This window comes from Cryptotermes secundus, unplaced genomic scaffold (genome assembly GCF_002891405.2).
Source record: "Cryptotermes secundus unplaced genomic scaffold, Csec_1.0 scaffold737, whole genome shotgun sequence".
In the NCBI taxonomy this organism is placed as follows: domain Eukaryota; kingdom Metazoa; phylum Arthropoda; class Insecta; order Blattodea; family Kalotermitidae; genus Cryptotermes; species Cryptotermes secundus.
In genome coordinates, this window is record NW_019727105.1 from 2025371 (window position 1) to 2041633 (window position 16263).

Sequence of the window (16263 nt, forward strand, 5' to 3'; positions counted from 1 at the left end):
TAAATTGTGTTAAATCACAAAACTCCTCCGCTCCTAAGATAATATTTTGAAACAGAATAATTTTAACGTTTACCTTAACGACGTATGCAGTTGCTTTTTAAGACACGAAAACAATTTCATGCGGAATTATAGAAATATATGTAATGACCGACGTCACAAGAGCCGGATCAGGGGAATTGCCGCTTTAGCGAGACGCACCGTAGCACGAATTCATCTTGGTACCCTCGCCCGTTCAATTTATACAGTGTCCCCAGCTGACACGTTGTGTTAGTGCAGTAGTGGCATATGTAGAACGCGACTGCCGGCAGAGTTCGCCTGTGGATGTGACGAGTATTGCTTTCCTTATATGTAGAGAATCTTAAGACAGTATTAGTCCATTTATTAATCACATAACAAATTCCATGTGACAATCGAAGCGACCGTGAGTTTCTTATGATGCTTTGGTTTGTTATACTTTGACATAAAGTGAATTAAATACGCACTGATGCGGATTAGGCACATTAAGGCAAAGTGACTGTGGTGCAGTCGCCATGTTCACTGCTTTGTTGACAGTTTCATACACCGCCTTATTCATTAGGTAACTTCTCTTGTCATATCAATCCGCCTAGCAGGTACCTAAACAAATGTTTCTAAAGAAGTATTTTTGCTGTGATTTTCATGACAGAGCTTCAGGTCTCAAAATATTTCTAAGAACAGGGCCCCAGGCTGGACATCATTTGATGCTTTGGCAATCGTTTTCGAGTGACCGACACATTTTTGTATTATTTGTCGTAATCGACATTTATATGACTTACATGAGAAACAGAGGATATTCACAAAGTAAATACATCGGAACCAGAAAAGAGAACCGTATATCACGGCTTTCAAGGGCGTCAGAAGAAGTCGAACCCTGATCCCCGAGTCTAAAAATGAGATTTTTAAGGCTTTATTCGCAATTAAGAAACTGCTCTATCTGTGTAACAACTTGAGTCTTGGAACCAGTGCAGTTTCCATCGTAACGCAGTTCGCACAAAAACCCAAAGCCTCTCGAATCTTGCTTCCAAAGCTCGGCCCATTACTACAGGATGTTTATAAATGTCTGGTACAGAACAGAGATGGTTTACATTTTTTGATGTCGCTGCTTACTCGCGTAGACTGCACCCGTGTGGATAAAGAGAATGAATCCTGAATTTTATGAGTTTTTCTTTAAGAAAACCTCCAGCTGACTCATTTAGATTCATGGAGACTAAACCCTCTGTGTGAGTTTGTTTCTAAGGCGGTAATTTTGATTTCATGGCACGAATATTATAATGAGGCGTAGGACGAGGAAATTTGAATTCACTGTGCTGTCTGAAACATAACTAGGAAGTGAATATTCTGACCGAGAATCCCGAGTTTGATTATTTGGTTGCTGGTGACTAACCCCCTCGATGGTGTCTCCACCTTATCGTGGTGAGGGGGTTTGAGTATGCCAAGGACCCTGAGAGCTATACCAGCGGTAGCGTAGCTACTGGCAGGGCCTCCCTTGCTGGACATGTCAAAGGGTAGGCATCAGACGAAGAGAGACACCAAAAACTGATGCCGGAAGCAGCGACATCAGCAGCGACTTGAAGCACAGAGCAAATGATGCTCGAGATGGTTCAAGTTCGTATAGCAACAGGCGTGACCAGAGTGGTTTGAACGGCTGCTGTACTGCGATGTGGAAAGCAAATGGAAAAACTACCACATTATCACTTTTCCTGGATAGTCTCTTTCCAAAAACAGAAGATCGCATTAAGTGGAGGAACTGTTTTGGAAGAGACTGTGGACCTGTCGTCTGACAGATTACTGATGGATGGATGGATGGTGACTAAGTGCATTCACGCTATACGTTAGGTATGATATTAAATTTGTAGTGTAACTCCTGAAAGTTATACTTCACCCAAATGTGTTACAGACGAAGTTTATATAAGTTAAAGAAAGACCTATTGCATATAATTTACCGTCTTTCATTGCAAGAACTACGTTTTGGGGAAATGAGGTTGAATTAACTTAACTGTAATGAGAAGATTAAATAGGAATTGTTGTACTGCCAGTGACGTTCCTTCTATATTTTCATTATTTTCGTTGCTATGGCGACGTTATATTCTCTGTATAATGTAGGTCCAAAACATTATGCATAAAGATAAGTAAATAATAATTTTCAGTATTGTATTTAATTAATTATATATTTAATTGATCTCATCTGTGGTGTAGTGGTCAAAGTTCCTGGCTACAGATCCAGAGGTCCGGGTTCGATTCCCGGCGCTACCAGATTCTTTTCTGAGAAGTAGTGGGTCTGGAATGGGGTCCACTCATCCTCGTGATGATAATTGAGTAGCTGTTTCAAGGAAATAGCGGATCCGGTCTAGAAAACCGAGATTAACGACCGTGGGGATCCGTTGCGCTGACCACGCAACACCCTCTATCCGCAAATTTGGCACTAACTTCGCCGACAAGCGGCGGTCGCTCGGTCAGTATAGTTCGCTTGCGGACTAAAACCACGGAGTTTAGTTTAGTTTTAGTTTTTTTATACGTTTATATTTAATTAATATTTATTCTGTTATAATACTTTCAATACATATGTGCATTACATTGTAATGTTTTCAGCACATACATACATTAAATTTTGCCGAACCAGAAACTGCTTTCTGCTAAAATTTTTTTTTTATGTATTGTGGCATATTTAATCAAAGCAAGAACTGTGGAGCCAGAGAAACAACCATTGCTAGATAACGGCTGTGTAACATGCGACATTAGAGCAACTGTTGGACGCGGTGTTTATGGTGCGATACGTGCCGAGGCTATAAAATTAGGACCAACTGCCATTAAGAGAGGGTCAAGAGACGGCATTAAGAAGAGTCAGCCGCCAGCCTGCGAGGACGTGAGACCGGAAGCAGAGGAACTTCCACCGTTGGAAGAAGTTACCAAGCAGAACAGTAAAGACCGTGACCGAGAACATTACTCTGTGTGTGGTAGTGATCTGTGAAGTGTAGTCACGATTTCTGTATTAAAGAATGAAACGATTACCGATCCAAACGCGTCCATAGTCATACTAAACACGTGATAGCATTTTGATCCAAGGTTCTTACAGCCATGTCTCTGAAGTGCAGGCTTCTCTGTGATATAACACCGTGCGATGAATTTGTGCCTAACTCTACGTAGAAGATATTTATTTATGAATTTGGCGGTGGAAGTGTTGACGGATCTTAGACATATAGGGTAAATTGTTAAACATTTTTTTCTCGAAAACAACTTTTGTATAAACAGTGATCTGAGTTTCAGGGTTTGAGGTTCTCACAGCTGTGGTTCTGACTCCTGGAACGTAACGCCATGTAGTACGTTGAAAGTAAACTGATGTTTCGGAGGAATATACCACCTCTATCATTAAGGTCGAAATATAAGCCAAGCAAAACCAGAGTGAAACTGCTTTCACGCTGAAGAAGGAGGCTAAATGTTCTTCAGAAACCTCTGTTTGGCGTTGTATGGCACTGATTTCAGTTTACGCAATGCAAATTCATACTGAAAGACTGCCGTAAGATTAAATCTAGCAAAAACGAAGCTGTGTGTATATTCTGTAATGTTCCTTATCTATATCAATCTTAAAGGCTAAGTATAATGCCACATTACGTAAATTTTTAACAATAAACTGACAGTTTTATTATGATTTTTGTTAAATGTCTCATTTACAAATAGCACTGCTTAGACCCAAAGTCCCAAAGGGGACGTACTAATGATTTCTGTAGCTAGTAAAGCAGTAGCCGGTCACAGTGGCCGCGCGGTCTGAGACATGAACTGTCGTCGCCCGCTCGAACACTGGGATCCCTGGTTCGAATCCCGTTTGAGGCATGGATGTCTGTGTGCGTTTATTCTGTGTTTGTGCTATCCTCTGTGCAGTTAGCGGCCTTGTGACGGGCCGATCTCCCATCTAAGGAGTCCTACGGACTGTGTATAGGATCAAGAAACTGAAAAAGCGGCCAAGGTCCAATAAAGGGGTGTAGAGCCAAAGACAAATAGACAGACAGGCAGATAGATAGATAGATAGGTAGATAAGCAGTTTATGCATGGTGACTCGTGTTTTTAATGAAGCCGCTTTTTAGAAAGTAAAATATTTTAAAATATTCTTCGGATCTTGCAATTGTTTGCAAACAAATCTTGTCATCAGATGACTAGACTGGACGCGTGTCTGATAACTGGTGTTTTGCGGGCCGTGAAATGATATACATGAACGCTGCTAGCTCCTGGCAGTCGTGTTTCTAGTTCTCCTGTAGCCGCACCTGTAGAAGCAGAACCTGCAGGAACTTATATCCACAGTATGCAGAAACAATTGAACGCATGTTTATTGATTTTAGGGAAATAATTGGCCGCAGAGTGGCGGAACTGAATAAACAATACGAAGTATTGAGATGAACCGCCCTGCCATGGAGATGAAGCCATGGGTCGGAGCTTGTTATTTCACCATTCGAAGTGAATATGGTCGGATTTCCAACTCGACAATCTCATAGCGCAGCAGTAACACATGGTCTATCTGTAGTTCCAAAGTTCAGTGTACATCTCCATCGAAACATGTTCTTGATGTTGGCAAAGATTGTCTTCGTATTTCTCGGGTTAGTTGCGTTTGGAGGGGGGGGGGGGAGTTCGTGCAATCTGATATAAAAACAAGGAGATTATTTAAGAACCTGCCGCAAATCGTTGGGCCGATCCAACTGAAGAGGCAAAAACCCCTCACCTCAATCCTTTCATTGTGTTTTCGGGCTCGCAGAGCTATCAGCTAGTGCACAGGCCAGCAGACCAGAAACAGATCCCACCAAGGATACACCAGAGATCCGAAATGGCTCCTCTTATTGCACACAAATTCCTTGCATCTCCATAAAACATTCTAATTCTCTGTTTGGAAAGAGAAGAGACTTTAAACTTAATATTTCATTGCCAGCTTCAAGAAATCCTGCGATTCAATTAGGAGAGAAATATTGTACACTATGCTGATAGAGTTCGGTGTGCCCGTGAAGCTAGTTAGGCTGATTAAAATGTGTTTAAACGAAACTTATAGTAAAGTCCTTATAGGTAAACAGTTGTTTGATAGTTTTCCTATCCAAAATGGTCTGAAGCAAGGAGATGCTTTATCGGCACTGCTTTTCAACTTTGTTTTAGAATGTACCATTAGGATGGTCCAGGAAAGCCAGGTGTTACTAAAATTAAATGAGACACATCAGCTGCTGTTCTGTGCTAATGATGTGAATCTACTGGATTATAACATAGGTACCATAAAGAAAAGCACAGAAACTTTCATTGACGCTAGAAAGAATGTTGGTCAAGAAGTACGGGCAGAGAAAACTGAGTATGTTGCTGTCTCGTCACCAGAATGCTGGGAAAGGTCTTGACATAAAGATGGGTAACAAATGTTTTCAAAAAGGTGACACAGTTGAGATATTTGGCGACGACAGGAACAGATCAAAAATTGGTTCAGGAGGAAATTAAGAGGAGACTGAATTCGGGTATTCGCTACCATTCAGTCCAGAGTCTTTTGTCTTTTCGTCTGAATTCGGGTAATACTCGCTACCATTCAGTCCAGAACCTTTTGTCTTCTCGTCTTCCGTCTAAAAACATAAAAATTAAAATATACAAAATGGTAATTTTGTTTGTAGGTCTGTATGGATGTTAAACTTGGTCTCTGACATTAGGGGAGGAACATGGACTGAGGGTGTTTGAGAACAGGGTGCTGAGGAGAATATTTGGAACGAAGAGAGATGAAGCGACAAGAGGTTTGAGAAAACTGCATAATGAGGAGCTTCGTAACTTATACTTTTTTTCCAAGTATAATTAGAATGATGAAGTCACGGAGAATGAGATGGGCATGGCATGAAGTATGAATGGGGCGAACAGGAATGCATGTAGGATATTGGTGAGAAAGACATGAGGAAAGAGACCACTATAAAGACCAAGGCGTAGGTGGATGAATAATGTTAAAATGAATCTTAGATAGGCTGGTATGGATTGGATTGATCTGGCTTAGGATTATTCTGATGTTGGCCGCGCCAAAGCTAAAGCCGTTAATCGCTGGTTTCCCACCGCGGCAGCCCGGGTTCGATCCTGAGTCTAGTCAAGTGGGATTTGTGGTGGACAAAGTGGCGCTGGGGCGGGTTTTCTCCGAGTACTTCGGTTTCCCCTGCCAATCTTCATTCCATCAAATTCTCCATCATCATAATCACCCTGGGCACGTACAATAGGCTAGTCAGTGGCCGCCGTGCCGAGTGGACCTATTTGGACTCCGCCCCCCACTAAACGAATTAAAAAAAATACTCTGATGTTGTTGTGCCTTCCTAGCGCTGCTGGTTTGTGGCGGAGCGGCGGTCTATCCTGTGGGCTGGAACAACAGGGAAGTCCTGGAATCGTGCGGGAATGTATCCAGCGTCTACAATCTCGGTAAGTATTGTGCCCTCAACCGCTGGGACTTGACGTCGGCTGCTTGGGACGCAAGATCTCGAAAATAATAATTAATTCAGCCACTGAAAAACTTTCCTGCACCTTAAGTACGAACTTACTAATGCTTCACTATAATCATATTGCTGATAACAAAGTTTATTTTTGCTAAATATAATTCTGATAATAGAACTGTTTATAGAAACGTTTACAATCTTCAAGTTCGTTAGAACTTGCATTAATAATTAATTGTGCAATGTAGTATGTAACTGTGAAAATACACTTCTTGTAAAAAGAGGAAGTCTTGCTGTGGTGGGACTATGGTTTCATGATAAGATAACCAGTGGGACGAATCACTGTCCTAAACAACCTTGCTGTGTGTAAATTCGCTGGAGCGTGAAGCTGAACACACTCACCTCTGTTGCAGGTACGTGTGAGCTGTCGTGGTCCGTGTACCTGCTAGGCAGTGCCGTGGGGCTGCTGCTACTGTGCTTCGGCCTCAGCTTCTGTGCATCGAGAGTGAAGCCGGGCTCCTTCCGCATTTGAGTGTACAGCGCAGGCATGCTGTCCAGCAGCGTGTGACAGACAGACATACAGTTGGCTTCGCATTAGCGCCAGTACACAGCACCTTGCCCATCACAGACAGAGAAATGTGCAAATGTCCATATTTTCAAACCGGTTTAATGTAAATTCATTAGTTCGTTATGCTAAGAAACAAACTTGATTTCAGTTGTAACATTGCTAACAATGTGTATCGTGTTAGCCTGAATTTAAGGCGAATCTTTTGAACTGCTTAGAAAAGAAGGGTCACTTTCTTTTCTGGTCCTTAAGAATAAACGTGAAACAGATGATTATGAGGAGTTCTAACTGCTAATTTTTATTTTGTTTATGAAAATACCTACAATTATATTTGAGGTAGTTTTTACTCCTTTTAGCTTACAACAGTTGAGAAGCTGACCATTCACTTGCTTCTATTGCCTAGGCCAAGAATTGTAGAACTACTCATGTACCTCCACTCCGGCATATGTCTTCATGAGGTGGTGCTTAATTAATTAAGCCCAGGGATAACTTTACAGTACCCCTCAAAACTAAATGACATTCAGTTTTATGAAAACGCATTTTTCCCTATTTTCTTGTTGGAAAAAAAAGGGTCGCCTTATATTTGGGCATGTACGGTATTTGATCTGCACGAGATTCGAGGTTTTCATGACGGTGAGATTTCATTTGCGGTCTTCTGGGTTATGGCACTTTGTTGTAGTCTGGCAGGTGAGTACTAGCATTTCAGAGGAACATGTTGCTATTTTCATTTTACCTCGATGATCGGGGTAATATGTTCCTCTAAAACGCTGCTACCAACCTACCAGTGCATTAACCCAGAAGTTCACACTGTGAATATATGGTAGAAAGCCGATTATCCGAATTATTTAGTGATAAAGGTGATTCAGATAATCGGAAATTCGGAAAAATCGATTAAAGTTTTATTCACGAAAAAGTAACATTATTATAATTACTGTTATAGTAATAACTAAGAAACTTTTAAGGCAGAAGAAAAACGAAAAATTAATTAATGTAATTATAAATTTACATTTTCGAACACTTTATTGAAAAATTCCAACAGTGATGTCTGTTTAGCAGACCCATTCCTTGGTTGCGGTTATTCGGTTAATTGGCAATTGGGATAACCGGGATTCGGATAATCGGCGTTCGACTCTGTACGATCTCCAACCCTCCGCAAATATATGGGTTGTTTAAAATATTTGGAATGGTATTTGTGATGGTTTGCTACAGTGGGTCTTCATTTGTTGGACATTTTGTACGCTATTTTAATGTAAAATACACATTTCATAAACTGCGTCTCCTTTCACCTACAGGAGTGTCTAACAGTGAGTACTGGACCAACGAGAGTGATTAATCACAATCTAACAGGCCCTTGTGATTAGATTTGCCAATCTCGTACATGCCTGATGATGGAAACAAATACATTTTTCGAAACATTATGTTTTATATCAAATCAAGACAATGAATAATGTATAAGAAGTTAAACTTATTCTGAATCATGTATGGTAACACAGGCACTGGCTTCCCTGTAAGGCATACTCCGTGTAATTCAGTCATCTGTGCCCAAATACTGTAAACCTGCCATCTTGCAACATGGATCTGTGTTCATGGCTTCGTAGATCAGTGCCTGATCCAAGAAGGAACAGCTGACTGCTTCAGAACTCCCCGATGATCATCATTTCGTTTCTTAATAATTGTGATCTGTAAGTGCATAGCAACATAGTCATTTAAAATGGTAATATATACTGCATACCTTTACATATTTTGGTTATAATAATTGATGAAGATATGCAAAGTTATTGTGATACATAATTTGAACAACATGTTTCATCTCCGTACTCTTACTGTAGTCACTGCCGAAATGAAAATAGTGCCCAAGAGGTTCGCACTGAAGCCAGTAGATTCTAAACCATATTTGATGCAAACTTCTCTTCCACTGCAATATGTGAGGACAGTGGTTCCAACCATGCTTATGACTTGGCTTAGTGTTGCTCCATCTTAAAGGCCTTTTTTTTTTTTTGCATTCACATGTGGTGATCATATGCTAATGGGCTTCAGAAATTTGACTTTATTCCCCTCAGGTATAAGAAAAATTGTATTAATATTCAGTGGCATCTTGTGAACTTTTTACAATATGGGAGTAATTGCCAGAAATGTTTTAAAATGCAGAATATTAATACTACAATTTAAGAACCTTTGGGTTGCTTTTTTGTTCTGTATGTAATAATAAATACTTATTATATTAACTGATGTAATAACCTTTCCGTGAGATGGGATAGCAAAATCAGTATAGTGAGTGACTGTGGGGAAGAGGACTGCAGTTCTATGCCTGACAGAGTCACAAAATTGTTCTCAGTGCCACCACGTCTATACTGGCTCTGGGAACCACCCAGCCTCTTACCCAGTGATTAACGATGATTCTTCTGAAGTAAAGCGGCCGGAGTGTGAAGCTGACTGCTCTGCTACATCTAGTGTCCATTTTAAGAATATGTGGGCTAGTTTACTCATTTATTAATTTTACGAACTACTTTTGACCCAAAAATATGAGGTTCTGCTCTGTATTGCCCTGAGGCCACCACAAATAAACACTTAGAGCACGGTGTGGTATATTGACACATAAAGTGAGAAACTACGCCACAGGAAAAAACTCTAGGATAATTTCTGTAATTCTTATGGCTACAGTGCAGATATACGGTAACTCAGTTTCTGAACAACGCATATGTAACCGAGTTTCATGCACACATTCAGTATATGTTGCAAATGCATGAAATTTCTTTTACTTTCGTAAGCTCAAAGAATACCTTGTGTCATTAGTTTGTGATACAATCGGGGATTTATAAGATCGACCTCTGCTCCCACAGTTAATTTATTCAAGAAGTGGTAGGTGTTTATGGTCAGTCGAAGATAATATTTACACCCAAAAGAGAGGAATTCGCATATGGCTGAAGACTCCTCCTTAAATGAGGAAGTTTACCATCTGTACTCTGCATCAGATGTTATTAAGGTAAGGCTGAGATGACCGGGACATGAAGCAAGGATGTGAACGATAAGAAATGCATATGCAGTTTTAGATTGTAAACCTGAAATGAAGAGATCCCTTGGCATATATAAATTAACTGAGAGGATATTATTAAAATTGATAGATATTAAAGGAATAGTGTATGAAGATGTAGACGTTTCGTTTGGGGTGGGGTCCAGAGTCTGAATGTTGCGAACTCAGATGATCTTTTGGGTTTCATGAGCGACTACCAGCTTCTCAAGAAAACGCAGTGCCGTAATTAATTATGCACTGTTTCCCATGAACCAGTCATTATGACTGTCATTTCTGCTCCCCCCCCCCCACGTCAGTTGTCACAGTAATGAGAAAAATCTGTTTATTGAAGCTTTCAGTGTTGTGGCCAATACTGAGACTTTAAAGACATAACTATAATCCATATAGGCTTGCATGTCATTTCCCACGAAAAGGATTTAGTTCCACTTTCAGTTAAATTTCAGATAAATGTTTTCAAATTAGGTTGTACTATACTATATATTCAGAATGTAACCATCAAATTGCAATTACCAACGTTATTCTCTTAAAATGTCCAGAATGATTCAACCCCTATAGGGTTATCTTCAGGGGCACATTTTATTTACTCTTTAGCGTAATTCAAATTCAAACTACTGAAGGACCGCAATTTACCTGAGGTACCTGCCCGCAGACCGGATTATAACAAATATGTTTTATTGCAGGCTGGTGTGTCTGTGTGTGTGTGCATGTGTGCGTGCATCTTGCAGTGATGAAGTCTGTGAAGCACAGGCACGTGAGTAGAAACTGGACACACAGAGTTTAAAAACATGTTTTGTAATTAAGTATGCTTTAACATCAGCCGCTAAAGGGTTGCTGGATTGGGTAACTATTGCACGCAAACATAGAATCATTCTAATTTCACACTTTTCTATATTACTTATTGGGTGTTGTGCGGAATCAGTTGAAAACTTACACAGGCTATTTAGCGAGACAAGAAAGTACACTCTCGGGGCCTTACAAAACCGAATTTCTTACCTCCGTACGGCCCGCATGCCTCGTATTGGCAGCCCATGCGTCAGTCATTCAAGGTTTTGCGTCATTTTCTTGATTATTATCTTCAGCACAGATAAAATATTTACAATTAGTTAAAAACTGTGTACAATCAGAAGTATTCTATTATATCCATCACAACTTCGTAGTATTTGTCTAGGAAGTTGAATTTTTATTCTTATTTGTTTTTAACTGAAATGAAAAATATATAAATTCCTGTTAATTGTAAAATTCATTACTTAGTGCATTCCAGTTAAAGAGATGTATGTGGAGTTACATTTTTGGTAGTATTTGTTTTTACTCTGAATTTCTTTAAAGTCACTTGAATTCCATTCCTTGAAGGCAATTAAGTCTAGGCTCTGTGTTAGATAGTCAGTTCCCAACACATGTCCCTGCAAACCTCGCATTAAGAAATTGTGGAAATTTGCATGATCAAGACTCCACGGACGTTTTACCCCTGGGAACTTCAATAAAGGAACAGATCCCAAGGGTTCTGAACCCAGACCGTCTCCCAGTATATCCTTAAAAAAAATGCTTGTTCTCATACATGTTAATATTCAGAGCGAAACTTGGATACGAATTTAACCGCTTCAGAAATTCGGCGACACAGAACTTCGTATGTTGTGACGCGCTGGTCGCGCGGCGCCGCCTGCAGGCTGCTCTATCGTGGCAGACCGGCTACAGAAACACAGTCAGTGGCTAATGGCTGAAACACAGATATGTGCCCTTTTCCAATTAACCGATTCATTCGTCCTCAATTCCTTTAAATTTCTATTCATGTTCTATATTCCCATGTGCATCATCTGTGCCGATGTATGTACGTGTATTATTTCATCGAACATGAAATGTATGCAACACTCTCTTCTCATCTCTCTAATGTTTACTGTCCTTTAACCAGCTGACTACATGAAGCAGATTCAGTGGACAGTCAGAGCGTGTTCAGTGCCGCACATTAATATAAAACATTTAAAATGTTCAACTTCAACAAAAAACTACAGTGTTAGCCAATAGAAATAGAAAACCTGCCTATTGTAGGATATTGTAATATAGTACATAACACACCGGTTCTCGGCTTACATGGAAATTTACGCTAATTGCATAACATATTAATTGTAACTTAAAAAAAAGAACTGAAGATGCACACGTCATCCTAGACAGCAGCTCCACCTGCTAACAATACTTTTGTGTTTGCAAGACCCACAGACTCTTCTTTGATACGATACGGACAGCATAGAAAACGACACGACCAGCAGTTCTACTGTTGCGTGTATTTGTTGTAGCGGGAACGTGTTTACCGAGCCTTTACCTGGCAACAATAGAGGGTTACATATACAGACACAAATTTATGGGAGGATTTATGAATTGCGCCTTTGAGATGGGCTCATGTCCCGTGATATACATACCAAGTTTCATAAAGATTAGTTGAGACATTCAAAATTTGATGGGGGATTCATAGCAAGGCGATTCCATAAGCCTACTTTATTTTTTTCAAAATAAAGAAAATATGATAAAAACTGCTATTTGAGCTCGAAGTTGCAAGTGGGCTATAATGCTTGTGTTTTGTACATCCTCATGACCTACTAAGAAAACTTACTTGCCTATATAAGTGGACCGAGATGTCCTTGACAATTTGGGGGAAGCTCTTGCTATGCAAAATCTGCTCAACAGAGCCCCACATAACTGTAGAGAATGGTGCGGTACCACTACAGGAAATTAGGGTGGGCATGGTCACGTCATCTACAATAGAGCGTATTCGAAGGAACCCACTGTGGCCCCGGCACTTACAGGACCCCTCTGATATTTTGGTCCTGCTGCGGATAGGCTTAATGCATAGTTCACTCTGCTACTTGTTCCCAGACAGACTGTGTTTTGCCCTCTGGTTTTGCTTAAGCTTCGCATAGGTACCACACAACATCAGATCTGATTAAAGAGTATCCTATCTGAAGGATGCGTGTGACGGGTAGAAACAGCATTTAGTTCCACAAGGAAAGATCTTTCTGATGACGAGTCAGAAAGAGTACCTAGTATGAATTCCTATGTATATATTTTCCAGTTAGATGACTAGGAAATCGTTTATAAAGCTAAGCTTGTTACACATTTACCCTACCTGTGAAAATTTATACTCAGGAATTAAATTACGAAAAATAAACTCCCAAATGTCAAGCAACCAAATGCAATAAGTATGTTTCTAAACAAACGGTAACCAAAACGTCCAAGAAAGCCCTGTGTTGCCAAACTCAATATTTATTTCCTTTATTTCGTCATCTTCTCCCTACTTTAGCAAGGATACGGCCTCTTGGGTCGAGTCCGAGACTCAAAACAGATCAGACAAATTTTCCCCGTTTTTCCAATTTGCCTCCTATTTCTCGGCCTGTAATAAAACACTCTCTGGGGAAGTCATACTTCCCATCCTTTCGATGTTGATTCTCTATTGTAATCTGCACTTCTCGGTATGCTTAACAACATTAACTTCTCCGAACTGCTTCTCGGTTGCTTGGTGACGTAAATGGCCTTTTCGTGTGGCACCTGCGTGTGCCCTGAGGAGTTCCATTTCTTGAGTTTTCAATTTGTCCATGTCCTTCGTTCTTAGTATCCTGGTTTCCCATTTAAACCTGTAAATCTAGCTATTATTTTGTGCCATCGTAACTAAATATTGCTTGGCATGCTTTTCCCGTTTATTCTGATAACTTCACTTATTTTATTAAAACCGCTAGTGTTGATTTTATTTTCTAGGCAGGTTTTCCGTTGATAGCGATTGTGTTTCCGAGACACTGAAATGTTTTAACGTGTTAGGTTATATAATAATCTATTACAATATTATGGTTTAATGTGTCTTACACTTTTCATTGCACATTCATTTTGTCTTTGCAGCAAAAATAGCCATGTCGTGTATTGAACTAATTTTGTAAATCTTTAATTTTTCCATCCTTTTGTGTAGGCTGGTGATATTATATTGGGATTGAATGAGCATTAATACGCCTTCATTCTGGTACGTAATACCTTCCACATAAAAGTAAAGTTGTTCATGTGCTTAATTAATTAAACACCATGCCAGAAGGTCGTATGAGGGAGTGAAGGCATTCTAAACCTCGACACCAGGTAAGAGTAAGTGGTTTTAAAAACAAATGCATGTTTCGACCGTTTTTCATCTTCAGATGATACGTAGTATGAGAAAATTGTCATTGAAATATCATGCTTCCTTGTAGTTTTCCTTTTCGAGACGGATCCATTTTAACTTGATCTCTAGTCCTTTGTGCAATTAAGGCCTAATTTGTGAAATCTGCTGAAGTTCATTTTTAATTTTATTACTCTTGCTTTGGGGTTGCAAAATAAAATTAATTGAGATACCAAATTTTACAGACAAATTGAACATGAGGTTTCAAAGAAGTGGCTGGGTTGTAACACTGTATAGTTCGTTAGTTCAGAGACGTCGGTTAACTTTATGCCGCTCTGAAGGGGCACTGACTCAAGGATCGACTCCTGAGGCACCCTTTAAGAACGACTTAGGTTTTTGTTTCGTTATGAGATCTGGAAAGATTAGACCGTAGTCAACCATTCATTTTCCCCTATACACAGCTTCTTTCAGCTTTATTGTCGTTTTGGTTTCTAACGCCCTTGCCTTTGATCATTGGGCTATTTCTTTTATTGTTAGAAACTTTTCTTCTTGAGCACAAGAAACAGACTACGTATTGATGACGTAGTACAAGGATTGAGGTATCCATGGCAACGTGTATCGACAGCATTGCGAATGGACCAGTCAGATTTCTTTTGTGGGATTTAAATGTTAAACGCTAAAAGAATACTGACGAGAAAAATACGCGTAGTCGGTTCGTTGTTCAGAGTTCGAGTGGCAGATCCCAGATTATCCACAGAGAATATTTTGTGACGAACTAATATTATTCACGCCTTTAGTTCAAATTTCGAAGTGTTTATATCAATATTCAAAATGTTAAATAAATCAAACGTCTATAAAATCGAAATATAAAAACAAATTCCTCATACGCCATATTCGCCGTCAACATAACCGGACTTTCCATGTTCACTGGGTCGGATAATCTTTAAAAAATGTAAAACTGTTCCTGTAACGGGCAGTGGGTCGTGACGCGCGGAGGCTGCCGCATTTTCTAGACAGTCGGCTCACAGATGGCGATGAGGTTATCAACCTTAAGCGCCGGCCGCCCTTTACCCCCAAAGAAGAATCCTGTTACCCGTTTCTGAGAGGCTGAGTCGACCCCAGCGCTAGAGTGCAGCTGGAAGGATTAGGTCAATTGAAAAATCCAATTACCTCATTGGGAATCAAAACCGCGACCTTCTGGCTTGTAGCATAGTGCCTCAATCAACTACACTACCATGTGCCCCGTCGGATAATATAAGACGTTATAAGTAAAATCTAAAAGTTTTCGATGAGGGTGTATTAATACAACTATTGTGTTTACGGACATTATCCATCATCGTTTTTATATACAAACACTAGAGAGATAAATTCTCTATATGGTACCAACATAAAAACACAATTTTCCCAATTAATCTACACTGGCCGAAGTTGTCAATTTTTTCTGCTGCGATAATGGGACTCCAGATGAGATGTCCGAGCTGGGTTAACAGATCGGATGATGTACCAGAGACATGTGAGCGGATTCCTTGTATTTCCTGTATGTGGTGTTTGATTCAATCTGCAAGACGTTCGCTTCTTTCCAACATATTTTGTGTCCTTCTTACATAATGGAATTACTGAACATCTGTTTAACAACCACGTACTTCCACTTTGAGGACAAATTCTATCAGCAAGAAGAGGATGTGGCAATGGGAAACGCGCTGTCACCGGTGGTCAGTAATATATTTATGGAACACTTTGAGGAGCTAGAATTGGATTTAGCATAACACAAACCCGCCAAATGGCTCAGATATGCCGACGACATCTCCGTGGATTGGCCACATGGACCAGCAAGATGGCAAAAATTTCTTCACGATCTCAACAGCGTTAGAACTACCATCGTATTCACAATGAAAGACGAAGCTTCCGTTCTGGGAGGTTTTGATCGTGAAGAGGGATCCTAAATTGACCACGATAGTACCGGAAACTTACTCATGCAGGTCGTTATCTGCGCTTCAAGTCCAACCACCCACATCACGTGAAAATGAGTCTTTCATAGTCTGATCAGTCGAGCCAAGATCATGTGTCAGGATCACTTGAATTTCAACAACGAAATTAAGAATGTAAGACATGA

The 16263-nt window shown here is 40.1% G+C and overlaps 1 protein-coding gene across 2 annotated transcripts in view; it reads left to right on the forward strand.

The window, feature by feature from the left end:
* Positions 1 to 9225, forward strand: part of LOC111864475 (LHFPL tetraspan subfamily member 1 protein-like) — a 262829-nt gene extending 253604 nt beyond the window's left edge. For both annotated transcript variants that reach the window (XM_023851739.2, XM_023851742.2), the window contains exons 4-5: positions 6322 to 6420; positions 6845 to 9225. In XM_023851739.2, the coding sequence (XP_023707507.1) occupies positions 6322 to 6420; positions 6845 to 6963 (218 nt within the window). In that variant the 3' untranslated portion in view covers positions 6964 to 9225. The remainder of the gene's footprint in view (positions 1 to 6321; positions 6421 to 6844) is intronic.
* The last annotated feature ends 7038 nt before the right edge of the window (positions 9226 to 16263 follow it).